Raw genomic sequence first — 26,497 nt, forward strand, 5'->3', positions numbered from 1 at the left:
TAATTCTCCTCTTGACCTTCTTCTTTTGACCTGCATCGCTTAATGAATTGCTGTGTAGGTTCTTCTTTTCATTTTCTTTTAACCTGTATTGCTTTGTAGGTTCTTCTTCTCTTCCTTTTCTCTTTCTTTTAACCTGCATTGCTTTGTAGATCCTTAATTCTCCTCTTGACCTTCTTCTTTTGACCTGCATCGCTTAATGTATTGCTGTGTAGGTCCTTCTTCTCTTTCTTTTAACCTGTATTGCTTTGTAGGTTCTTCTTCTCTTCCTTTTCTCTTTCTTTTAACCTGTATTGCTTTGTAGGTCCCTCTCTTCTTTTTCTTTTGACCTGTATCGCTTGGTATTGTTGTGTATAGGTCCTTCTCTTCTTTTTCTTTTTCTTTTAACCTGTATTGCTTTGTAGGTCCTTCTTCTCTTCCTTTTTTTACTTCTTTTGACCTGTATCGCTTTGTATTGCTGTGTAGGTCTTTCTTCTCCTTTTCTTCTTCTTGTGACCTGTTATTGCTTTGTATTGATTTGTAGGTCCTTCTCTTCTTCTTTTGACCTGTATCGTTTCGTAGGTCCGTCTCCTCTCGACCTTCTTTTGACCTGTAGTTAATTCGTAGGTCCTCCTCGTGCTCTTCTTTTGACCTGTATCACTTCATATGGGTCCTCCTGCTGCCCTTCTTCTTACTTTGACCTGTATATATCGCTTCATAGGTCCTCTTCCTCTTAATTCATCCTATTCTGCCTATATTCACACACTGCTTTTCAATGGCATTACCGGGTACACTTTTCTCTCCTCACTATAATACACTTCTTTTCACTGCCCCATTTATCATATAATTCCCCCTAATAGAGTCCTCAACTTTGTGTATGAAAATGTTTTCATTGTTGTCCGTCTGTCTAAGAGTTATCAAAATATCATAATAATAGCAGATTGAGTGTTACCAAATGCATGAGAACATCCTTCATTCTGAGTAGCTTTCTTTACATAAACTTCGCTCAGTTCGCTTTGTATAATACCTATATGTCTCACAAGGCCTACGTAAACCCCTATATGTCAACCCAACCTAAGGCTTGTCTTTCACTGCATGTCTTTTCAACACTATTTATTAGGAATCTATCTACCCTGTGCACAAAGGCATTCGTGAAGACAGCAATCCACTCACCACACAAGCCTGTCACCTTATGTCATGTTTAGTGCAAGGATCAACTATAAAAAATAAACTAACAAAACCCTGGGAAAGCCTGGAACACCCAACCCCTCCACTGAGACTGTAGGCTACTATTCTAATACTAAGCAACCACAGGAGCTCAGATTTGTAATAAAAAGAAAAATAAATTAAAAATCCCTTTATTTAAATCTCTGTTGTCAAAAAATATATGTCCATCATCTTTAAATCCAATGTCTTCCGAAGTCACTCCTTGCGCAGCCGTTTTAGGCCACTCTGGTTATTACCACTGAAATAAATAAATAAATAAGTAAATAAATAAATATAAATAAATAAATAAATATATACAAACAAATTAACTGCAAATATATCATCACTTTACATTGATCTATACCAAAACTTGGATGAGCATACACTGATGTCTCCCATTCAATAAAACAACTAGGCAACAACATGTACCATCATCAGTAATATAATTTATAACTCCCTACAAAATGAGTGCACAAACTATATCAGCAGTGAGTCAAAATAATATTACTAATCAAATTAAAAAGTAAAACAGCTTCTCATTCACCTAAGAGAGAACAGAAAAGTTTTAGTGACTGATAGATTCCTGAAGCAGCTGTTAAGTTTCTGGTCTGACATCAAGGAGAGCAGCAATGTTCCTGATCTTACCTCATGGACAGCAGCAAGTCTTTGTACTGGGAGATATAATGGTCCTCTTCCTCAGGCAATGGGTCCATTATGAGATAGTTGTTGATGAAGATGGGCTTGAGGCAAGGGATCCCCCTGGCCACAAAAGGCTCCAGATCCACCTTCTCGGGGGCCTTATCCATCTCCGCAAAGAAGTGAGTGATGCCTTCCAGCTCTACATAGGGAGGCCTGAGGGAAACGATATGCAGAAAAGAAAGTAACAGAGCGTAGAGACTAAAAAATTACACTACAATTAAAGATTCAAGTAATTTTAGAATTTCAAGATTTTCAGAGGCCATACAAGAAGCTATGATGAGAAAAGATTCCTAGAAATAAAATGTGGACTACAATGAGTTCATAGGTTGCAAGAGTTTACAAATTCAAAAGACTTCAGGGCATTTGAAGTGAGGCCCCAAAAAAAACAGAACCATAAAACCTTGGGCTGTATATACCCTGGGCTGCACAGTGCCAATGGGTGTGTCATAGCTACTTACTTGGCTGTCACCACCTCTCCTCCGCCTGCCTTAATCATGCGTGTGAAGGCTCCCACTCGGTCCTTGCTGGAGTGGATGAGGGCCACCATGTGCTGAAATGGTTGTTGTGCAAACCCGTCCGGGCCATTGATAGCGGCCCTCCAGCGCCATGCAGCCTTGGCCAGCTGGGCGCGGGTGTTCTCCGGTGGCAGTGATGGCAGGTGCTGGGCTGCTGGGTTGCCCCAAGCATACAACTCCTCCTAAAAGAATTTGGTGGAGAGTGTACAGGGGAGCAAGTGTACACTGATTCAACACTAATGACATTTTTCATTGGTACTTTAATTCAAGTGTAAATTATAAATCACCAGAGGGCAAGGTCATCTACCCAATCCTTGACATATACCCTCAAGTGAGTCTCATAGCAGGCAGCCCTTATAATGTGGAATATTGTGTGGGCGTTCGCTTGGTCTCCCCTATTGACACTTGGCTCTATGGATACAGTCTACAAGTAAAACTCCATGTATCCTCAAACACATTCACAAGTATATGATTGAAGGATGATATCATGGTACCACAGAATATGAGTCAAAGGATAGGCTCTAGTGCTACTACTTGAAACTTGATACTGATTATAAAATAATATGTCCTAAAGTTTTTCCACCCACCTTGAGGAAGTGCCCAGCTCGATGTGAGTGGTCAAGGTAGGAGTCATGCAGCACCCATTTGCCAGACGCAATGGCCGCCAGTGTCCTCTCTGAGCGAGACAATGACTCTGCAACCAAGTGGGTGACTTCAGGGTTGAAGGTGGGGGAGAGGGTGACGGTGGCGCCAAGCTCTTCCACCACCTTGCTGTAGTGTTGCCGCTTCTCCTCACTCATCCCCACCAACACGAACACCAATTGTTGAGGGTCTGGAGACTTGGCAACATTGGCAACAGTTTCGTCACTGATTGGTAATGCTCCTCTCTCTGCTGTATGATTCTTCTTTACTTCCTCCATTTCTTTCATGCTTTCATCTGTGTCGTCTGCACTCACCTAACAAAGAATCATTATAGATCATTGAAAAGATGTCTCATACAAGTATTTGTGACAAATTTTCAGTTGCAGACAACTGAGACTAATTGCTAGGGGGAAAATTGGGTTCTGGCAGCAAGACATGGGCAACAGCTCACAAGGTTATCCCTTATAAGTAGGTGCCATTACCTGTCTCACATGCTCCTGGGTGTCCCCATTCAGCTGGTTCTGCAGGTGGATTCTTGCCTCACGCTCCAGTGGGTCCTCCCAGGTAATGGCAGTGCCCTGGGACTCTAGTTCCTCCCCTGACACTGAAAGGAAAACAATGCACGTGAGAATTTTCTGATGGTGGTGATGGTGATAGTTGTGGTGTTGCTAGTTGAGGATGATGATGATAATGATGAGGCTGTTATAGTATAGATTCATATTCTACTTTAAAATGCATAATAACCTGAATGGGAACATAAGTCATCACATATCTCTCTATAACAGGTGTTCCACAGCCATCTCTTGCCACTGGTCCACAAAATTTTGTGATGGACAGTCCACCACAACTATTAGAGGTCAATTTGTTTCTATAGCATAGTTTTTAAATATTAGACAAAGTAAAGCTGACAAAAAGCTGTATAAGTAAAGGAAATAAAATGACAGCATCACTCACTTGGCTGTGTCTCAATATCAACATGCCTAGAGGTAGGATGCCTGTGCCACTCCCCAAAGGCTTTGCTCCTCCCCCTTGTTCCGACAGTCCTCTTCCCAGTAAGCTGGGCAAGAGCTCCAATCTCCTCTAGTTGTTTAGAAAGTTTTTCTTTTTCCTCTTGTGTTCCATCTTTTTCTTTACTCTTTTCACTGTCATCTGTTGTGTTCTGTTCCTGTGAGTACTCCTCCTCCTCTACTTCCCCCTCAGGGCACTTCCTCTTGGCCTTGCTCCTGTTGTTGGGTGAACCTTCCACTAGGGCAAGGCTCATGTTGGGGTTTTGTGTGTGTGGAAACAGCATCTCATCCACCTTTGTGCCCTTCTCTTGACACATCCACAGCCAGTCTGGGGCCACGATAATCTTCCCATCTTGCTTTGCTCTGCGGAACTCCCTGTTAATGTCATTGAGACGACCCAGGAAGAGGAAGTGGGTGACCTCTGGCCCGTAGCTACTCAAGTACTGGCCACCTAACTGTTCTACAGCTGCAGACATCTCTTCCCACTGGTCCACAAATTTGCGTGATGAACAAACCACAACACCTTTCAGAGGCCCCTCAACTTGCGTCCCATTTTCTTGATGCTCTTTTTCGCCTTCCATTTCTCTATCCCTATTATCTTTTGTGGCTGCTTTCACTGTCCCACTTTCTTGTAGCAGTAATTGGGGTTTTCTTTTATACTTCTTCATTGTTTCTTTGATGTCCTCATAAAACTTTTTGTAAAACTCCTTGGCTGGAGTCTCCTTTGCTGGGTCTTGGGACAGGAAGGAGTCATTCATACGTCTTAACCTTTTCCTGTGAGGAGGATTGTGGCTTGAGGTGTCAAGGGCAGCTTCATCCTCCTGACTTCTTGATATTCGGAGACTTGTGTGAACTGGTAGATAGAAAAATATAATTTTTACTTCTGACTAGTACAACTTAATCATTCTCTTTCCCAGCAATGGATGCATACATGAGGTAGGTATGCATTTACAGTAATCACTCCTGTATCCAAACTAACTGGGCCAAAGGCAAGTCAGATACATAAAGTTTCCAGATAAAAAAGGTCCTGAATACTACAACTAAAAAGGGGTTATTATTCCTGAACCATTGTGCCTCACTCTGCCCTGGCCCTGCACAGGCCACCTGCCTTGTACTGAGCATCACAGTTTCCTTAGTTATTCCCAGCAAAATATTGCTAACATAAGAAAAAATTTCATCATATCAGGAGTCTCACCACCCACTCACCAAAATTATTTATTTTCTTCTGCATTTGCATATAATTTTACCAGGCACTTTTAAGGAGGCTGCATCATTATCAAAGAAAGGAATGTGAATGGAGATAAAAAAAATTAAAAATCAATGTCAAGGTGAGCAAGCAGCAGAGCTCCAGGCAGGGCAGTGTCAAAGACTACCTGGCCATGCTGGGCCTAGGAAAGAGGTGAGTGGGTATGGAGGCACATGTCACATCATTTTCGTATCTTTTCCTATATTCCCAAGCAGAGCAATGATTTATTCACTTACATTTTTTTTAGTTTGGAAAGTCTAAGTTCAGATATGAGTGATTACAGTAACTTCTTTCTCTTTCCAGCCAACAATACAATCCAACAATGGCCTCAATAGGAGTTTCATGCATATGTATCTTATTAGAATACTTTCAAGAACAAGTACATCAATCCACAGAAAAAAGTCACCCATGTAAAACAAAAATATCACACAACAAAATTCTGGCAAGTCTGACTGATGCAGCAATGACTTACTCTCTGCAGTGATGCGAGAGTGATGAAGCTTGTCAGGTGAGGGAGTGCAGGAGCCTGACTTTCTGTTCCTTGGTCTGTGGATTGAAGATGATGTCCTGAGTCCTGCCTCCTCCTCTCTGCTCTTCAGTGTGGTACCTGATTGAGGAATTTCTCCCAATGATTACAAAAATATCTCATGCACAAAATATGATGCCAATATATTTGGGCATAATTAATGAGGGTAAGATGAGACCACCAAAGTCTCCACATACAGGAAAACTACTAGAACTTTAGACAAATCAAATTTAAGTGTTGTCCTGTCATTGCCTTACCTAAATGATCTTTGAAAACTTTCTTCTTGTCTACTTTAGGGTGGTTGGAGGAGTTCACCAGAAAGGGGTCCTCAGGCACTCTACCGGCCACTCTGGCACACTCCACCAGCCAATCAGCGGAGACAACAGGCACTCCCCACTTCCTGGCTGCCTGGTACTTGTTTCCGCTGGGCAGGGGGCAGACAAGGTGTGTGGACGGAACCACATTCTTCTCTGGGCTGGGCTTCTTGGCAAACATGTCTTGGCTTCTGCAGCAGGCATAAAGTGTCATATTTCAATAACAGTGTGGATCAATAGGGTGAGTGAGTACTGGAGCAAGAATTGGAAGTAGCAGGATTGAGTGTGCTGAGAGGGAGTGCCAAAACAGGGAAAGATGGAAACACTTCTGCTGCGGCCACCCCAATGAGGGAGCAGGGTGTTGGAGATACAGATAGATATAGTATAAATTAAAAAAGAGGTGCCCAGTTACATAAGGAGTGCTCCTAAAGATAATGAGCTTAATAGAAACATGAGAAAATTGAGTTCCAGACAAGCTGTCCTATGGGTGCCACTGTTTGGGTCATCACCTTGCTCCAAGAAGGATTGACAGGTTTTCCAAGAAGGTTCTCTCATTCCTGGTGTAGGTAGAGATGGTGATGCAGCAGTCCTCCAGAGGGAAGGTGTCTCCCGGTGGCAGTAGAGGTACATGGTAATACTCCACAGGCACCAGCTTCTGCTCACCAGAAAAGAAGAGTGAGGTCAGCAAACTGATAAATTTTTAAGGTCTAAAAAATTAAGATACCAAAGAAGTGAATCAAAATATAAAGTACGAAAGTGACACAAAGAGTAGGAAGCCACTATGTAAGAAAAATTATATATTTATCAATTTTTTTTTTTTTTTTTTCACATACAGTATAACACCCAAAAAAGACACTACCCTACTTCGAGGACCAAATCAGTGGCTCCCACCTTTGCTGTGATACAGTCCTCAAGGAAGTAATGTGACACAACCTCTTCTGCCTTGGGGTGGAACTGGCCCTCAGAGGTGATCAAGGAGTAGTGGACAGGCCCCGGGTGGTCCAGAGGTACCACATGGCCCCCACGCTCCTCCACTACCTCAGTCAGCGCCTCCTCCATGTCTTGGGTGTATCCTGATATTGTAAACGTCTTGTCTGTGGAGAGAAAGGTGATGAGTGAAAGTGAATAACTACCTCACAAAGAAATTAAATACACTTAACAAAGGCAAGAGCTGCACATGATAATAGTATTAGCAATAATGAAGTGATATAACAATTTTATCAAAACAACTTCACATATCTTTAAATAAGAATTTTTCTCATGAAACCTTTAAACTTCTTCATAAAACAAGAGAACAGAAATCAGAGTACAGGAGTGGATACTTACTACTGAAAGCCTTGCAGACCCGCCGATCCTGTGAGTCACTCAGGGCAACACTACTAGAAGCAGCAGCAGTGGTGTTGGTGGAAGCAGCTTGCCCTGGCTTTAAGTACTGCCTCAGCACTTCATCTTCATGGGGCACCTCACCGTTGCATTGTGATGAAGGGGCATTATGAAGTGAAGAAGTGGTGGCGGTGGCAGTGGTGGAGTGTTGGGGCCTCCGTACATCCTCCACGACTGTCTCTTCTTCTAGTGCATGGGTAAACTGTCCCTCCTCTGCTGGACGCCTCAGCTTTATGCTCTCAGTGATCCAATGTGCATACACCAGGTGGGGTCTGGTGCTCCACCTACTCACCAGGGCCAGGTGCTCCTCCACGGGCTTGGCTGTGGGAAGAGGAAAATTAAGTGAGTAGGAGGAGGAGGAGTGAATGAAGAGCAAGACGAGAAGATAGGTATAGGTATTTGTACGCCCCAAATTTAGTGGGAAATATTAAAAAGATAAAAAAGGCAGTTACATGATCCTCTAAAAACATTAAAATGGGTTTGCATGTGGTGTGGCAGAAGGAGAGGTGCCCCATCTTACCAATAACCACATGGGACACTGCCTCGGTGAGCTGGCTGAACCTGGTTGCTCCCCCGAAGTTGAGGACTCGTCGCAACTTTTCCAGGTGGCTGTTGCTGAAGCCTGAGAGGAAGATCTTGCAGCCATCTAAGAACAATCCTGCCTTCTGAGCCTCCTGCAGGTCCAGGGACTCCATGGCTTCCAGCGCAAGGCTCACTGAAGACAAAAGTAAAAATTACTTACCTACTCACTTTAATATGTAATTATAAAATCAGACACTTTACTTACAAACTTATTTTCCCATTAGAGTTTTCATCTTCACATCATCAGCCACATAATGCAAATTTAACTTTTAAGAGTACATATGGTATAAATACACCAGTAAAGTGAAAATGTCTCATCTTATGACCAGGTACTTTTACATTTCCCTCCATAAAAATGAAGAACAACCATTAAAAAAATAATGTCCTTCATCCAACATACACATCTTCCCTGTCCATAGGACGACAAAAAGTGAGAAGTTAAGGTGGCAAGCAATTTTCACAGTTTTGTGTAAAGCCCATTATGGTCCCAGTCACTCTGTTCTCTTATTCTTGAGCAGCACACTTACCCTCCTTAGAGAATGAATTCCTCCTCTCCTTGGACGCTGGCTCCTTCAGCTCCAATGTCTCATCAACACTGGAGGTCCTCAGCACCGTATTCTCACCTGTGATAGCACTACACTGGGACAAGTCAGACGGCAGCACTGCAAGAGAACATACCAACTAATTGATCAACTAACTAATTGAATTTTCACATCAATATCACCAGAAGTTTATTATAACAAATGCTGAGAGCTTCTGGTGATGTATGTTTAATGACAACAGAGCTGATAAATGCAGCAGATAATTTAGAAGTAAATAAGGTGTCTGTGCAGACTATGATGAAAACAGTAATATCAATCTACCTATATCATGAGAAAGATAATGATTATACTGATTGATTCTTTTATTGATTTGGTTCATCCCTCATTTTTTCTTGAGTTTTATATGCAATGACCAGTACAGAAGTAAAGCAACACCAGTTAATTAGTTGAAGGCTTCTGAGAGTTAGAGAAAAATATTAATACGTTAGTCAGACACAACACTCACTGCTGGGGGGGTGAAAGTTATTGGGAGTTGAGTGCTTCCGTTTCTTCACCTCGTAATTTTCCATCTGGAGAGCATGGCCACGCTGAACCGAGTCATAGATCCAGTCAGGGGTGAGGCACTTGATGCGCCACTTACATGCATGAGTGTACTTGTCACCCTCAGGAGCAGACACGATGAGAACAGAAGTTTTTGACATCTCAAGCAAGGGAGAATATGTCCCACCTGTAACATAATGAACCAAATGGCTGACAAAATGGAGACATCTAACAGGCACTCGCTTAAATACCCCTTTGATAGCTACATGCAATTATCCCTTTTTTTCTGTCATGCAAATTACAATGCTTCAAAAGGAGAACCACTGAGGTTTGCATAAAAACGTACATTATCAAGACTGGCACAGGAATCAAAGCTAAAACATATAATAAAAATAGAATATGTTGACTGTTAGACACCCATATGAAGAAAGCTCAGCACCACACCACACAACACAAGTATCCAAAGTTAGAGAACAATCCACTATCCATTCAACACAGCTAAAATGCAGTCACTCGCTCAAAATGAAAACTTAAAATAATACAACTCACTCACCATTTTCCTCAATGATTCCCTGAAGAGCAAGCTTGGTGGCACGATCCAGCTGGGAGACACACACCACCATGCCATACAGCACTGGACACGCATGGGAGAGGAAGCGCTCATCTGTGGCCAGGATGTGCTGGGTGTGGTCCTTGGCTACTGCATTCCACACTGCTGACACCCACTCCCCTGTCATGATGGGTATCTCCTGATCCACTGCCACCTGACACCACACAGGGAGGCAAAAGGTAAAGCTGGAGGCATACATTATGGCTGCATGTGGGAGGTGAGATATATGAACATTAAGGGGAAGTGAAAATACAAATGAAAGGAAAAGTATAAAAAATCAATATGAGTTATGAGGAAGCTCAAACTGAAAGATAAGTTTTTTCTATGCTTCAGTGTTTACTTAATCAAACAAAATAAAAGTAAAAATCTCAGGTGTTAACAGCATCCTTCTACTTCATATATCTTTTAATTCTTTTCTTTTTACTCAAGTTTTTTCTGTTTCACTGTTTTCTTTATCAAGTAAGATATAAATCAAAATATCATATGTTTGTATCATCCATGACTCACCTGGTACTTTTTGGTGCCCACCTCATTGGCCACCAGGTGGGTGATGCCCATGTGGTAGTCAGCTGAGTATATGCCGGCCATGCGCTCCACCATGGACTTCAGCTCTTCCTTCCTGGCCCTCTCAAAGCCTGTGGTGGTGATGACTAGCCCCCGCATGGCTGTGTTGTGTATGGGGGACGGCAGCTGGGGGATGGGCTCAGTCCGGTACAGGCAGGACAGGACGCATCTTGGGCCCACCACACTGAGCCAGCGGAAGAAAATGTGCTTTATCTGTGAATTTTTTTTTTTTTTATGGGTGTTTGCTAATCTGTATAATCCTTCCAACAAGAACTCATATCAGGATGAAAACTACTCTGAATGGTGAGCTTTGGTTTGTAATTCTAAGCTCAAATTACAAAACTTTTGAGGGAGATGTAGTTAGTCATACAATTCTGAGTGTCTGTAGGAAATGGTGCTTAGGATGTGAATCTTTATATCTATCAAGCTACTTTGGGTATTTGCAAGTAAAGATACAAAGGGTATGAGGTCTTTACCATGCTATTTTTGGTGTGTCCTACTTCATAAGTGATTGCCTGTCATTGTTTTATCACTTATTCATTACAAGAAAAACCTAATATCACGTTCACTCGGAACAGTAAGAACTATAAAGATAGTATATAATGCTAGCTGCCCACACACACACACACAACTATATCAATGGCAAACTGAAACAAAGAAAGAATCAACAAACTGAAAGTGAAGGGAAAGGTCTATGAAGATGCAGTGATGCAAGTCTAAAATAATAACAAAAAATTAAACTAATTTTCACAAAAGAAAGCAACTTCATGGAACAGAAGGGAGTGTATAAGAAACTTAGCTAATGCTGAAGGACAAAATTATAAGTGAAATAACTGAACAAATGCAGACAAACACACGAAAACATCAATTTCCTTTCTATGCAAGAATAATACTCACACACACTTAAACCCCGAGGTGAGGTGTGCGAAGGCCTTTCCCTCAAATGGGTCACACACGAACACTTCCTGCTTGGTAGGGCTCATCTGGAGACAGTCCTTGGCAGATATCCACTTGGACTTGAACCTCTCACATGCCTACAGGGAGGGAGGCTGTTAAGATGGTGATAGAAGGAAGGAGGGGAGTGTGAGGAGGATAACTAATGAAAGAATGAAGGAGTTTGTGAGAAGAATGGAAGGAATAAAAAAGGCTCTAAGAAGGACATATGAAATAGATGGATGCGAGAATAGAGGGGAAAGGATGGTGTGTGAGGAAAGGATGAGGGTGATTGTATGTGACAAGGATTATAGTTCTTGGGGAATGGTATGAAAAGAGTGGATTACGAGAGTGGTGGGTGTACACAGGCACTGACAGGACACATTCAATAAGACATCAATAAGTAAAGTATCTTATTAATTAATCTGTTATCACAAGCAAGTTTAATTCTTGAGTCTCATATTTATCTGTGCAATACAACTGATCAATTAACTGCAGCTAAACATATTTCTGAGTGAAGATTATTTGTCTGAAGTCCTGCTAAGTTTTCAGTGGGAGGCAATTTCCATTATTTTGAGAGAAGGAATCAATTTGGCACACATCAGAACCTCTTCGTAATGTGTTATAAGATATATACAAATAAATATAAAAAAGTTGCTTAGTAAATCTGCACAAACTTATACTTAATTCATGATGACAGGCTTTGCCAAAACATGATCTGCACACTACCAGTCCACGCTATCTTAAAATAACAGAATCTCAGGTTAACCTAAGGAAGAGTATCCTATTGCCCCTGAGGACTGTAACCTATCACTGCTAAAATAGTAACCCAGACTTGAAGATAGGGGCCAAGATGACAGCCACAGGGAGGATACAGCAACAGGAGTGACATTTGGAGTTTATTTGGAGATACCATCAGGATTTTGTAATATTTTTAAGATTTTTCCTTTTTGTATCTACTTTAACACAGCACATAACCAAGGGGTCATAATGCAAGCAGATTCGATTTCTCCTCACAAAACTGCGGACAATTACGTCTTTCTATTGAAAATTTAGCGGGATCTGAGACGCCCCCTATTTTGCCCCGCAGGTCACCTGGTGGGCGGCGAGGAGGCAGGGGGAGGAGGCGCCCTCGTCTGGCCGCACGAAGTACAGGTCCACCGTCTTGTCCTGGGAGCATATGCTGGCCTCCATGCTGCACCCGAGGGCTGGGAGGAAGGGCAAGACTGTATAAAGTACACCCCTGCAAGGCGTGGGGGCCTTGCTGACAGATCAAGTACTTTGTAAACAACTCGAAAAAAAATCACGTTCACCATCTTCCAAAGGTCGCTTCTTTTACCTTCATCAGTTTCCGCGTTCTGTGACACCTCTCGCCCCGCAGCACACTACACCCGGCCCGTGCTGCCCTCAGCCTTCAGCCTCAGCGCCAGGGACAGCGTCAGCAGCACAGCACACAGCACACAACACCGAGCCGTCAGCCGTCCCGCCAGTCAGCTGATGAAAAGTTTCCCGCGCTTGTTGATCAAATTACTATTTAAGTATTTATAGACACGGTAGACCCTTATCAAATAAAAAAAAATACTACATTTTGTTAACTTCGGGAAAAAAACACGACTATACAGTTATTTATTTGTTTTTAGCATGGGAAAAATCCCAGACCACTTGCCATACTCCAAACGTTTTCCCTGCTGGTTTTTGTTTGTGTGCTTGCCATTGACTGCTTCCTCTGATATTATGTAAAAAAAAAATGAGAACAGATGTGAGGCAGTGTAGGCAGAATCGTTTGTGAGATACGATAGGATATTTCATGTTCAATAAAAAAGTGACATTTTTTGTCCTGCATGGATTCGGATAGAGGCGTTCTTGCAATGCTTTATTCCACGAACCTCTTGATAAGCCACGGAAATGAAAATGGAGTTAAAATGACAGCTATAAAGGTGTTAGTTGTAGCTGGTATATGATAGGAAGTACTTGCCTCCCACTTGCATATATCCCTCAGGAGCGATAGAGTATTATTGTGAGAAAAGATTAATAGTATGGTGCAATGGAAAAGCAAAGTGTGGGAATGAACAGAAGAGAGGAAAGAAGAGAGTGGTGCAGGATTGGAAACAAGAACAAGAAGAGATTGAAAGAAGAACAACAAGAAGTGGGCTCGGAACAAGAAGTAGTGCAAGGATCGGGACGCAGGTGTTCGATCAGCTGGCCGGAGGTAAACACACACTTGGGTGGGATCTGCTTATTTTCCACACACCTGCTGCCCTTCCTATTTGTGCCTGGTGGACGCAGAGTTACCTGTGTCGAGTCCCAGTCTTCTCAAGGCGCTGCCAAAATGTGTCAATTTCGATGAGCTGCGAAAACTTGACGTGTGTCCTGAAGGTGTGGCGTCGTGGGTTTTCGATCATCGAGTCGTATTTTAAAACATTTCGTCGCCCAAGTTCACATATTTGCCATGGCTTTCGCAGGAGTTTTGGGCATTTCCAGTAGTAGTTTTATGACCTTGGTGGTAGGTTGGCCCTTCCTCTACCATGAACCTAGAGAAACACTCATTAGAACCTGATTGACCCCCTCTTTGACCTTTAGAAATAGTTGATGTGAGAACTGAAAGCGTCTTATAATACCGACCAATGTGGCGTGTTGAGAGTTCTTGGAGGTTGGTCTTTGGTTTACTGCGCGTGACCACTACGCTCCTCCACAGGTAACAGACGATACCTACATCACGCCTCTGTTGGCGGTATGGGCTGCCCCCTGCCTTGGGTGGATATTCCATTCCTCGTCACAGGTGGAAGGGTGAAGGAGCCCAGCCCCGTGTGGCTTCACAACATGGGTTACCCTTTAATAGTTAAATGTCATGGAAACATGGAAATGCAGGCAACAGAAAGCCTATTGGCTCATTACGAGGTTGCCCACTTTGGTGATTTAATCTGCTCGACAGCCACTTGGGGCCTGGGGAGCAGATGAAAGTACCTCGACATTGAGGAGCAGATGAAAAGCACCTCAATATTGAGGAGCAGATACAAGAAGCTAGAAATACAGGGAGACTGGAAGATGACAAGTGGCCTACACAGGGCAGCCCCAGAATCCCCCCTAATACTCACAATGGGTGAGGTGTAGTTTCAGGGGCACAGGTGGAGGCTTGATCCTCGTTTTACCGGTGGTACTAGGCACGCACCAGTAACCTGTCACCTTGCTACACCCACACCTCACTCCACCTGTCATGTAGACATTAACTGTTGCTTTACTCTATTGTTGACTTATGCTACTTGCAATCTAGGTTGTGGGGGAGAATTATATGAATATAGGTTGAGGTCTTGTTGCAATCTGTCTGAAAACATGCACCTCAATATTCAGTTCACTCATGACAGCGAAGTGACGGTCGATTCTATATTTGAAGGAGTTGATGGTATTCGCATTTACTACTGAAGGAAGATTGTTCCAGTGACGAATGACTCGGTTTGAAAAGAAACTCCTTCCAATGTCTATGTTACATCGACTCGACTGAATGGGTAAACCGTTATTTCTAGTTCTTAGGTTGGTTTGCAGTTCAAAGAATTTGGAGTAATCGACGTTATTGAAATTTTTCAGATACTTGAAGACTTGAATCATATCCCCTCGCAGGCGCCTTTCTCCAATGTAAAGAGATTGAGTCGCTTGAGTCGTTCCTCGTACGGTTGAGCCCTTAAGGTTGGAATCATCTTTGTGGCGTGTCGTTGAATCCTTTCCAATAAATCAATGTCCTTTCTGTAATTAGGAGACCAGAACTGTACTGCATACTCGAGGTGCGGTCTTACCATGGAATTATACAAGGCTAGCATCACGTCTGGCGTTTTACACTCAAAGTTCCTCGCTATGAACCCGAGCATAGTGTTGGCTTTGTTGTAGGCTTTTTTACAGTGATTCGCGTGTTTCAGGTCACTGCTGATAGTGACTCCAAGATCCTTTTCCTCCTGCATCGCTTGCAGAGGTTTCCCATTCATGATGTATGTGTGGTTACTATTTCTGGACCCAATGTGCATGACTTTGCATTTGTCAACATTTAAGGACATTTGCCATTTTTCTAACCATTCGATAATGTGATTGAGATCTTTCTGAATGACTTCGCAGTTGGGCTTTGTGAGGGCCTTTCCACCCACCTTGGTGTCATCAGCAAATTTTGATATTGTTGATTTCAATCCTGATTCGAGGTCATTGATATATATGATGAAGAGAATAGGTCCCAGCACTGACCCTTGTGGCACTCCACTAGTGACTGGAAGCCAATCGGAAGGCTGTCCGTTTAGTAGTACTTGTTGTTTTCTGCCGGTGAGCCAATCTTTTATCCACGCGATCAGATTGGCTCCAATGCCCTCTGAGTGCAGTTTCTTAAGGAGTTGCTCGTGCGGTACCTTGTCGAAGGCTTTCTGAAAGTCCAGGTATATAACATCACTGGGGATGTGGGCATCCCAGTTATTATATATACCTTGGAAGAAGTCTAATAAATTTGTTAGGCATGAGCACTTGTTTCTGAAGCCATGCTGGGTGTCGGAGATTACATTATTGTCTTCTTGAAACTTGACAAGTATGTCTCTAATAATCTTTTCGAGTATTTTTCCTGCCACTGATGTCAAACTTATGGGCCTGTAGTTTAATGCAACGCTTTTGTCTCCTTTTTTGAAAATCGGTATTACGTTCGCCATCTTCCAGTCTTCCGGGACCTTATTCAATTTAACAGACTGGTTAAATATGTTAGTGAGTGGCTGAAATATTTGGTGTTTAAGCTCTTTTAATAACCGTGGTGATAAACCGTCGGGTCCCGTTGGCTTGTTCGTGTCGAGTTTGTCCAAATACTTTTAACTTCCTGGTCGCATATTGTGTCAATTTCCAGGGGAGTGATCTCACTCAGCGGGTCAGGGCTCTTGGGAATGGTTTTGATGTCCTCGACTGTGAATACGGATGCGAAGTTACTGTTGAGGATTCTGGCCATCTGTTTACTGTCCTGAGTTACAGATCCAGTCTCATCTGTCAGGGGACCAATATTGGATTTTACTTTCTTTTTCGATCTGATGTATGTGAAGAATTTTATTGAGTTTGTTTTGATGTCACGCGCTATTTGTTTTTCGTAGTTGCGTTTACTACTTCGAATAACGGTGCGACAAGCTCTGAGGCTGGTGTGGTACTGAGTACAGGCTTCGGCCGTGTCATTTTCTTTCATCAGGTTATAATTCCTTTTTTATAAGTTTACCGCCCTTTTTATTTCTGTGGTCATCCACGGTGGATCCACGGTACCATTTACTCGCCTGGGTTTCGTAGGCACTGTAGCCTTCTCTACCTGCAAAAGCTTATCTTTGAAGTTGTTCCACACATTGTCGATTGTATTGTCGGTTAGGTAAAGTTGGTCCCAGGTCTTAGGGGGAAGCAGCTCACGGGTTAGGTTGAAATTTGCTTTTTTGTAGTCTGGTATCACTGACGGATTGTCTATGAGTTTGTGACTTATGTTGACATTTAAACGGATTAAGTGGTGATCGCAACCATTAATTTTTTCACCAACTTCACAGTCGCGAATGAGGTCGGGGTCGCTTACTAATACCAGATCCAGCAGATTGTTTTCTCTTGTCGGTTGAGTTACAACTTGAGTGAGGAATGAATCCTCCACCATTTCTATAAGCCTGTTACCCTCTTGATCTCCAGTCATCAGTCCTCAGTCAATGTTAGGGCAATTAAAGTCCCCAATTATTATTGCTTCTTTGCTTTGTGTTAAAGAGAGAAGCTCTTCGTACAGGTCTTAACCCTTGGTCTTTTACTTTGGGTCATGAGTTTAGACATAAGGTTTAACTCCTGAAACTGCGCATTATATATCCAGATCTAAATGAAGAGATGGAAGGCACCTGAATGTCAACAGCCAGAAAAGCACAGCATTAGGGAAGGTAAATTTAGGGGCATATGCTAACCTGTATGTGGCCTCTGTGCTCATCTGACTCATTAGCCCTTGAAGCTGTGGTTGGTGAAAAAAAATAATAAACAGGGCAAGTATGGCATTGGGTTGCCACCAGTTTACCTTCCCCAGGCACCCATTTGTTGGCCAGGACTTGCTAAATCAAAACTGTGCTTTTGTGTGGCCTGTGATTGTGGCTCATTTCAATTGGAGTGGCAGTATACTTAAACAAATCAGCTAGCTTGGCAGTGTAAAAGTACAGAGTTACTTATTACTTAGCATCTACTGTAACAAAAACTACTGTAAACTGTATCAAAAGCTGAAGAAGTGAGGACTCAAAAGCAAATTAAAAAAACTGAAATTACATTCATGGCAGTTGTCTTGAATTTTTTTCATTATGCAATTTTTGTTTTGGGATTATCACTCCAGCAACATTTAAAACTTCCTATATTATATGTGGTAGCATGTCCTCACATGTGCTAATTTGTCTCTTTCCCTATTTTTGTGACTTTTCAGGTAATTGTCACTGACACTGAATGCTAGCCCACAGGCTTTTGCGACTGTTCTTGGTCACTGGAGTCTACTCCCAGTCGAGCCTTCGCACCATCATGGCTTGGAGATCACACGGCCGAGACAATGCTGACATGGTGCGGCATTTGAAAGGTGTGTGTGTGTGTGTAAATATATAGATAAATAGACAGAGATGCAGAATAAGTTGCCTTTCATAATATATGGTAAAACATCATAATGGAAGAAAAAATAAACCAACTTGATGTAATTTTTAAAACCTGATTTTTAAACACAACTACAGCCAACCAGATCATTCGTTCTGCTGAGGTGGAGAGAGTCATGCTGCGGGTGGACCGAGGGAAGTACTCCAAGAACAACCCATACATGGACTCCCCACAGGGAATTGGTTTTGGGGTGACCATCAGTGCACCACATATGGTATGTCATGATCACTTTTTTTCTGAAATAGGAGCATTTTGATTTGCATCTTTTTCTCCGTGTAAAAGTAAAAAAAAAAAGTCAAAGAAATTATCCTGTCAAAAATGCTGTTTATACCTGCATCTTGTTACCTGTGGTCCTTATTAAAGGTTTTGTGTTCAATTAATAATCTTAAACCAGTCAGGTTAAATCAACTTTCTACCATATTACTCATGATATGCCGAAGTATCCTCACCATCTCTTTTTTCCACTTCCAGCACGCCCATGCCCTTGAGCTTCTGAGTAACCACCTGAAGAAGGGTAACCGTGCCATGGATGTTGGATCAGGCAGTGGCTATCTCACAGCTTGCATGGGACACATGGTAAGACTTATGTGATGGAGCAAAGGAATTTTGGCTGAAAGGTACAGGAGGAGGAACTTTGGCTAAGGAAGGGAGGGAATTAGACTTTAGGAAACCGTTGTGGTGAAGGAGCAGGAACAATGATGATAGTTAATAGGAAGTGTACATTGGGGGAATGCATGAATCAATTAATTACAGCTTTGCTCCTAACATTATGCCAGAGTGAATGACCGAAGGTGCTACCATCTGCTCTATAAGTCACTTCTTGCAGGTGGGTGAGAACGGCCGAGCCGTGGGGATTGACCACATCCCTGAACTCATCAAGATGGCGCAGGACAACATTGAGAAGGACAGCCCTGAACTATTGTCCAGTAACACCGTTAAACTTGTTGGTCAGTGACTATATCCATTCTTTTGTACACTGTCAGTTAAACCGTCTATATTTGCTCTAGTACCAGTGCTAATTGCTTTTATTGTAGCTTCAAGCCTGAACTCATGAGTGTTTCCTAAATATATTGCCACCCTACGAATGCTCCACTTTAAAACTCCATCAGTAGTGTCCAGAAAGATTGAGATTTTTTTTTTTTTTTTTTTTTTTTTTTTTTTTTTTTTTTAGTTACTGAATGTATTACTTGGATATGTATCTCAACAAAATAAAAATAAATTATTAAAAATATTTAAGTAGAGAGAGAGAGAGAGATTAAATCCCTGAGTAAGTATGAGGTGGACGAGGTTAGTCATGTGATATGAGCTTCATTTGACTGGCTTTGTTACATACAGTTGGTGACGGTCGCCAGGGGCACACTGACGAGGCGCCCTACAATGCCATCCACGTGGGAGCTGCTGCCCCCACCCTTCCCCAGGCCCTTGTGGAGCAGCTGGCACCAGGGGGACGTCTCATCATCCCCATTGGGCCAGAGGGAGCCAATCAAAACTTGGAACAGGTAATTAGTCATAGGAGAGGTTTTCCTTCATTACTGATCAATATTATTGGATATGTATCATTGAACTACACATATTTTGAGGTCATTTGATCAATGAGCAGAAAGGAAGAGATTTGTGCTCTCCTGAAATGTCCCTGATCATAGGGCTAACAACAATTCTGAATTATTGAGTAACATTATAGTCACTTTAAAGATTGCTGTATATTCTGAACTACTACATACAGTTGATACTATAAACACTATACCTACTACTACTGCTACATTCCTTTACACCACTACTACTACCATAGATATGCATTTTGTCCTGATTCTCCAGATTGACAAGCTAGAGGATGGCAGTGTGAAGCGTCAGGTCCTGATGGGAGTTATTTATGTGCCACTCACGGACAAGGACTACCAGTGGCCAGGCAGGTTAGTGCGCAGGTGGAGGGCCAAAGTGAGGATCCGCAGGGAGAGGAGAGAGAGGCAGGCTGCAGCTAGTGAACAAGACTTGGGGAGTGACAAGACGGAATGAAAGTGGAGGAAATTAGAGACCGTTATTAGAAGGAAACAAGGGGGAGGGGAGGTTACAATGATGATTATTGGGACTTGCTGGAGAAAAAACTTCAAAAAAGAGAGAAGTTGGAAAGATTGGCTGTTGGAGGCAAATCAACTTAGAAGTGGTAAGCCTTACAATTAGTCCTCCAAACAATGCAAGTAGTTTAATAATTTTGAAATATTGCTAAGCTGTTGTAAGTAAATAAAAGGGTGGTAGCCAACCTTGCAATGCAGCTTGCCTTGACTGCGAATGTCAATGTTGCTCTGGAAGTTCGTTCTTGAGTGACTGTAAAGTGCTGTTGTTTAGTTAATTATGAACAGGTAAGTAACTCTGCAGCTGCAGAAAACTAAGTCTGTGCTCGATACATATTACTATCATCATATTACTATCATATCATATTATTGAAATTACATTTAGTAGTAAATTAATAAATATATGTTGAATATGTATTATATTGTTAGTAGATATATTTTACTATTACATATTCAGTTATGTATCCTTGTTACCAAAGATGTTGCCACAAATAGAAAAATGTTTCTGTTCCTATTGAAATATCCAGTAAAACCTCTTTAAGTCAGCATAATTAGGGCATAGGCCTTGCAAACTATGGGAGTGTCCCCCCAAAAAAGCTAAAAGCATGTACCATGTTTGCATTGGGAATAAGATGTAATGGACCGTATTGGCTATACAGGCAGCGCCACAAGTGGCCAGTCGGTGAACTGTCAAAGCAGTACTTTCCATAGAATTCAAGTTCTGTACTGAGTGCGTCTGAGGCTGCCTCCAGGATACAAGGCCTTGGTGCTGCCACCGCTCCAAGGCAACAACTGCACACACTTACTCATACCCGATTTCCTGACTACTATTTGACATGGAGAAAAACTGAAATTGTTAGGAGTGAAATGTGTGTATGTAATCATCGGCTTGGAGCGATGGTGGCACCATGGCCGTGTGTCCCTGAGACAGCCTCAGACGCACTCTAGTCTATAACTTGAACTCTATGGAAAGGACAGCTTAGAGTTGAGTGACCACATGTGGCACTGCCTATAGAGCCAATACAGTCCATTCAAGCATGAGGAGGGCTTATTGGTAAAATGTAGAGGTGTTAGGGAGCTTTAATGGCACACCAGTGACAAGTTCTTGCTTGTGCCCACTTGAAAAGACGAGCGTCTAAGGTTGTGTGCTTTGCTGGCCTGATCATCTTAATCTTCTTGGTGATACTGGGCTCTTCTAAGGTAAGGGCATGAGCACGTATCTGCTCTTCTTGATGTCGTAGATGGTGCTGGAGTTTTTATCAAAATTGGTGCATGCCAAGTGCATGAAGGCCCCAACATCTATTTTTGGCAAGATTTTCAGCTTATCTTGAAGGCTTGAGTTCTTCAATTTCATCCTTTTCCTTTCTGAAGGAGCCTTGGTTTCATGAGCATACATGATGACAGTGTATGACACAGTATTCACTTGAACAACTTGGAGAGTGCTCAACACTTTGTCACAATCCTGAACAAGTGAGGGACAGATGCATCATGTACAGTGGTGGGAATAAGACTGGGACAGTGACTACTTCCTGCCCTGATCTAGTGACAAACCACAAGATGTGTCACATGGTGGGAAGCAGAGTGTAGGTCTCCAACAGATGGCACATTACAGACTAGAGATCAGTAGCGGATCCAGGGGTGGGGGGGGCACCTGGTCACGTGCCCCCCCAAAAAACAAATATTATAATTTTTAATAACGGAATTATTAATAATAATAATAATCGTCATCATCATATTATTATTATCATTATTATTAAAATGCATAAATAAATGTTATTACTAGTTCTTGTTAACATATGTTTTAAACCTAAAAAGAAAAAAATGTGAAACACTCCCCCAGAACAAGTATCTACAGTTCTACACACTGCAGTTTATTCACGCTCTGCGGGTTTCGCCTCGCTTATCGGGCGGATACTGAACAAGGGGGAGTGAGAGGCTCAGAGATCAAGCTGCAGCTGGTCGCTATTGATGTACAAAGACTACCTCTTAATAAATGATCCAGTTCTGGGCCTGGATGATTTGCATGATTGTCACTAAATTCAGAATGTTGAGATTACGTTGGCCTTCTGTACCTAAAAGCTCCTTGCCAAATACTGTACTTGATACATATGAGCAGTGCTCACAAAATTATCTTGTTACAAAGAAATTATTACTTATTTATGCCACTTTGCCCATTTCATCTGCTACAGCAAAACAAAGATATTCTACACTTAAACACATAAAATCTTCAGACGGTCAACTATGGGTGAGGAGAGATTGGATGGGCTTGGTAATTCACCATGAACTAAGCAATGGTGATCCGATTGAAAATTTTGGTACGGTTGTCATTGAGCGGCTTCTGGGGCTTCCTAGATGGACTAGCTTATCCCTGGCCTTCACCGGTCACGGGATGAGCTGTCTGGCTGTGCTGCGTCACCACGCCGCATACAGTATTAGGAGTAGAGTGGAACAATCTGGGAACTCCATCATCACCTCCGTCAAACAGAGCTCAGCCTACGTGTGCGGATCTATGCTGCGGGAGTGGCTGGGCCTTCTGTTCATGTAGGTTGCGCATAAGTGTGCCGTGCACACTCATATATATAAGCTGTCAATTATTTACGCGCATATGTATCTCGGTTGATCTCATTCGTTTACATGTCCTGTTTATATATATATATATATATATATATATATATATATATATATATATATATATATATATATATATATATATATATATAATATGGATGATATATATAATATGGATGACAAGCTGGGATGGGATGGGAAAAATTAGTAACCCAGAGACTAGCCTACAATGTCTGCCTAATAAAGTAATACTCGTAGGTAAAGTGGGGAGCATATGATGCTGCTGCGCGTTGCATCACTGCTCATTTCCGCCTCCTTGACCTTTTGAGCCTGCGGTGGACTCGTATCCCTATGTCGTCCGGATTCCCACAATTTATCTTCCCCAAGTTTCCCCAGGTACCCGTTTATCAACCAACCCGAAAGGAAGGATGAACAGGAGCAATAGCTGGGAGGGCTGTGCGCCGAAGGCACCTAATCAGGCTCGAACCGGTGCCCCGAGGAGTGGTAGGCGGTCACAGAAACCATTCAGCTACGGAGGCACAGGGGCTGGGATGTAAAGAGAGAAAACCCATTTTAACTCTCAATCTGCCCGGGTAGAACCCAAAATCTCTATCTCTATTCAACCGAGGAATTTCGGTTGCGAGCCGAGTGCCTAAGGCCCCCCCCCACCCCCAAATTATTTTCTAGATCTGCCACTGCCAGAAACTGCTTTTTCCTAAATTTCTTTTGTATATGTCACATTGGCATGTATGCTGCCATGCAAAATTTGGATCACCAATAGATGGAACACTGGTGATTTAAGAATAATTCTTCCAACTTTTTCAACTTTTCATATTTATGATTTTTTTTTTTTTTTTTGGGGGGGGGGGGGGGGGGCTGTGGTGACTTAACTTCGATTCTGACTTAAAGAGGTTTTATTATATTGTAGGAAATATTCTAATTATTTATCAAGTTATGTTGCCTTCGTTAGTACTTTGGATACTAATTAAATTAATTAATGCAGTCACTTTTAATGACCATGTTAACTACCAAGTTTTCCCCGTAGATCACATTTGAGTTTTAAATTCAACCAACTTCCTTGGTCTCTATGGCATGCTATATTCAGTTTCTTTTGTATAATGCCTGATTAACTGAAATTTGTATCTGCTACAGTGCTTCACCAAGGCTGTAGTGTAGAATTGTGTTGATTGTACTGACCCATTAATCACAGTTGGAAGCAGTATATTGTGGAAGCAGTCTTTTCACCATTGTTTTAGTGCAGTTTTCCTTCCCATCACTCATACACTAGGTGGAGGTACTGACTGCATCAGGCACACATCACACGGTGTGGCGGGAGAGTACACCGCACCGTTTGTCTCTCATTCCACAGGCGGGAGCTGTGAGTCATGCCACCAGCTGAATCCTAATTCCTCCCAGGTGCTGCTCTCTCCTATAATTGCCACCACCAACGCCTACTGCTCACCATCGCCCACCACCACCACCACAGCACCTGCATCCTACCACCAGTCAACATGTGTTTGCCCCCATCGCCACCCACCACTGCTGCTGCCACGCATCCCTGTATCTGTTGGAATGCTTCATCCTACTGTCCATGTCTATCCCTTCATATCCTAGCCAGAGATTACTACTGTAGCAGCACAGAGGTTTGCGACCAAACTCTTCTGCTTGAACCTTAAAGAGTGAGCAAGAGACCTCAACTCCATCACCTTTTTTCTGGCTGTTTGCTTGTGTGGGTGGCCTCAGCATTTGGACAGAGTTCTTACAACTACTAACCATTTAGACTGACATGATCAATGAGCATTGCACAACGGTGGAGTGAAATCATGAGAAGCTTTGCCATTTGAGAGAAAAATATTTGCAACAGAAGGCTTTATGCAACTGTTTTCAGTGTGGGAGTGATAGAGTTGACTTTACACTATGATCACACCTCAAGCTTGCTCAAGGTTGCCTTTCGTACATTTGGGGCCTACACTGTATATGTTTATCATGCTCCAGAGGAGACAGTGGTTGTCTTGAGTATGGCTGAGAACAGCCACTGGTTGGTTTTACACTAGTATACTTGTGTAAGTGATGAGATGTGTGGCCCCAAGAACAGATAACTTTGCATGATGTAGGTATGTCCAAAATAAGGCAAAGTGATATTGCTTTTTTCCCCACAATGGGAGTGAAACCATGTTGAAGACTTGAAGAGAGAGTATATTTATATTTGTGGTGTTTGAAATATTATGGAATGGAAGGATGTTTGATTTGCTTTGCCCTGAATGTTTTGCAAAGGACTGTTTCTTTTAATTACGGTACTATGAAAGTACATTGAAGATCTTCTAAATGTTGTTATTCTCAAGCTAGTAGCACCTATTTTTAACTTACCCAAAGTTTATAATTTTCACTAAAGCATTGAAAATTACAGCAAAAAAATTAAGTGTAAACCCATAGTTGATGATGCTTAATAAAACTCTCTATTAATGATGTTATTCACTACATAATCATCATCTTATAAGTGATGAAGAACCAGAGAAATTTAAAAAGCTGTGTCCAAACTGTAGCCTTTGAATATACCAATATATTAGCCAGGATAATTCATAAAGTCCTACTCAGACCTTTTCAGACAGCTGTAAAATATCTTGTACTTAGTAAAATGTAGTTGCCAGCTATGTATTTCAAATGTATAATGTAAAAACTAGGCTGTGGAGAGGCTCCAATGAAAAGCTTATATCTTGACCAAGAAGGAGTAAGCATGAGAAGTATAACCATCTTTACAGTGTCTTATGTTTCCTGGTTACAGAAATTTGCAATTGAAAAGCATCTGCAGTTGTGTTTTGTAACTTATGTAAACACTTAATTCAACAAAATGATGGACTTAAAGCTGTCATTTAAATATTCCTTCAAACAACTAACTGGTAAAGCATGAACGTTAGTAATGAAAATTGTCTTCAAAAGTTTGGAACAAGATGAAAATTGTTTTTATCCTTTACAAGACCATGGAATGATAATAGCTGAGAATGCAAAAGGTGATCTTTGCTAACACAGCTGCTATTTCTAATTAACTAAAAAATCATGGCAGTGTTTGACCACCAGCTGAGCTAACTATAACAAATGTTGAAATTAATAATATGGACATTACTTTTGTGTGTGTGTGATGGGAGAAGAAGAAATTCAGGAAATCATGAGACTAACTATTGTAAAAGTATTGGTCATTCAGTATAAACCAGTGTTTAAATAGTATGGCTGTGATAGTAACATGGAGATATAGTATACACTATATTTGTTCATATATAGCTTTTTCATATGTAAAGACTAACATCTAGGGAGGGCTGATTTGATTTAAGTTATTCTGTACACCCTCAAGAAGCTGCTTGCATTTCCTGTCTGGACCTAGGAAGTGAATGATGTGTAAATAGAGTACATACATACATAGCAGTATGCCTGTAGCCTATCTAGCTCTTAGGTAGTGGAACTCATTTTCTGTTCACCAAGGAACACTGTGTTCTCAAAAGTTGCATGGCTGTAAGGCATATTTTTTCAATTCTTTATGTGGTCTGCTCTTCTGCATGTTCTGTTGATTTAGAAATGTTGTCACACAACGCAAGACCCATGAAGCTGACTGTAGTTTCATGAGCTGTTGAGACATGCTGCTTAAGGCTGAGGCTTACAGATTACTAGGTTACCATTTACTATTGATAGAAAACAACACATAGAAGAGTGACAAGGATGCATCTTACTTTACAGCATATAAAATTTGTCTCATTTGAAGGAAAGATTATGAATGTACAATATAATGGTCAATTAAGCATAATACAACTTATGATTAGAGTTGTTTTTAATTTTTATACATTTGGCCACTTTGAGCGAGTTGCCTGGTGTTCAGTGCTGATAATAGCTGTGTCATTTCTCACTTCAAACTCTAAGCAAAGGATTACTAGAGGTAGTTCCACT

The 26,497-nt window shown here is 41.8% G+C and overlaps 2 protein-coding genes across 7 annotated transcripts; one reads left to right on the forward strand and one right to left on the reverse strand.

Annotated features, from left to right (window-relative positions):
- Positions 1 to 1,318: 1,318 nt before the first annotated feature.
- On the reverse strand, positions 1,319 to 13,720 carry LOC126995948 (DNA topoisomerase 2-binding protein 1-like). Of its 2 annotated transcripts, XM_050855867.1 has the most exons (20): positions 13,578 to 13,720; positions 12,625 to 12,779; positions 12,381 to 12,493; positions 11,250 to 11,386; positions 10,296 to 10,536; positions 9,732 to 9,942; positions 9,144 to 9,365; positions 8,624 to 8,758; positions 8,035 to 8,229; positions 7,458 to 7,835; positions 7,023 to 7,225; positions 6,641 to 6,786; positions 6,075 to 6,322; positions 5,764 to 5,898; positions 3,993 to 4,898; positions 3,521 to 3,642; positions 2,984 to 3,352; positions 2,340 to 2,578; positions 1,828 to 2,034; positions 1,319 to 1,441 (listed from the first exon to the last, which is right to left on the reverse strand). In XM_050855867.1, exons 3-20 carry the CDS (start codon positions 12,477 to 12,479, stop codon positions 1,399 to 1,401), a joined length of 4,236 nt encoding a protein of 1,411 aa, XP_050711824.1. In that variant the 5' UTR covers positions 12,480 to 12,493; positions 12,625 to 12,779; positions 13,578 to 13,720; the 3' UTR covers positions 1,319 to 1,398. The 2 variants fall into 2 exon arrangements, with proteins under 2 accessions (XP_050711824.1, XP_050711825.1); XM_050855868.1 differs by lacking the exon at positions 3,993 to 4,898.
- On the forward strand, positions 13,329 to 26,374 carry LOC126995954 (protein-L-isoaspartate(D-aspartate) O-methyltransferase-like). 5 transcript variants are annotated; one of them, XM_050855879.1, is made up of 8 exons: positions 13,329 to 13,494; positions 17,710 to 17,856; positions 18,005 to 18,141; positions 18,399 to 18,503; positions 18,754 to 18,874; positions 19,263 to 19,426; positions 19,743 to 19,837; positions 23,853 to 26,374. In XM_050855879.1, exons 2-8 carry the CDS (start codon positions 17,730 to 17,732, stop codon positions 23,863 to 23,865), a joined length of 762 nt encoding a protein of 253 aa, XP_050711836.1. In that variant the 5' UTR covers positions 13,329 to 13,494; positions 17,710 to 17,729; the 3' UTR covers positions 23,866 to 26,374. The 5 variants fall into 5 exon arrangements, with proteins under 5 accessions (XP_050711836.1, XP_050711833.1, XP_050711835.1 ...); XM_050855876.1 differs by having other exon boundaries at positions 23,981 to 26,374; XM_050855878.1 differs by having other exon boundaries at positions 13,330 to 13,494; positions 23,934 to 26,374.
- The last annotated feature ends 123 nt before the right edge of the window (positions 26,375 to 26,497 follow it).

This window comes from Eriocheir sinensis, chromosome 9 (assembly GCF_024679095.1).
Source record: "Eriocheir sinensis breed Jianghai 21 chromosome 9, ASM2467909v1, whole genome shotgun sequence".
Lineage (NCBI taxonomy): Eukaryota > Metazoa > Arthropoda > Malacostraca > Decapoda > Varunidae > Eriocheir > Eriocheir sinensis.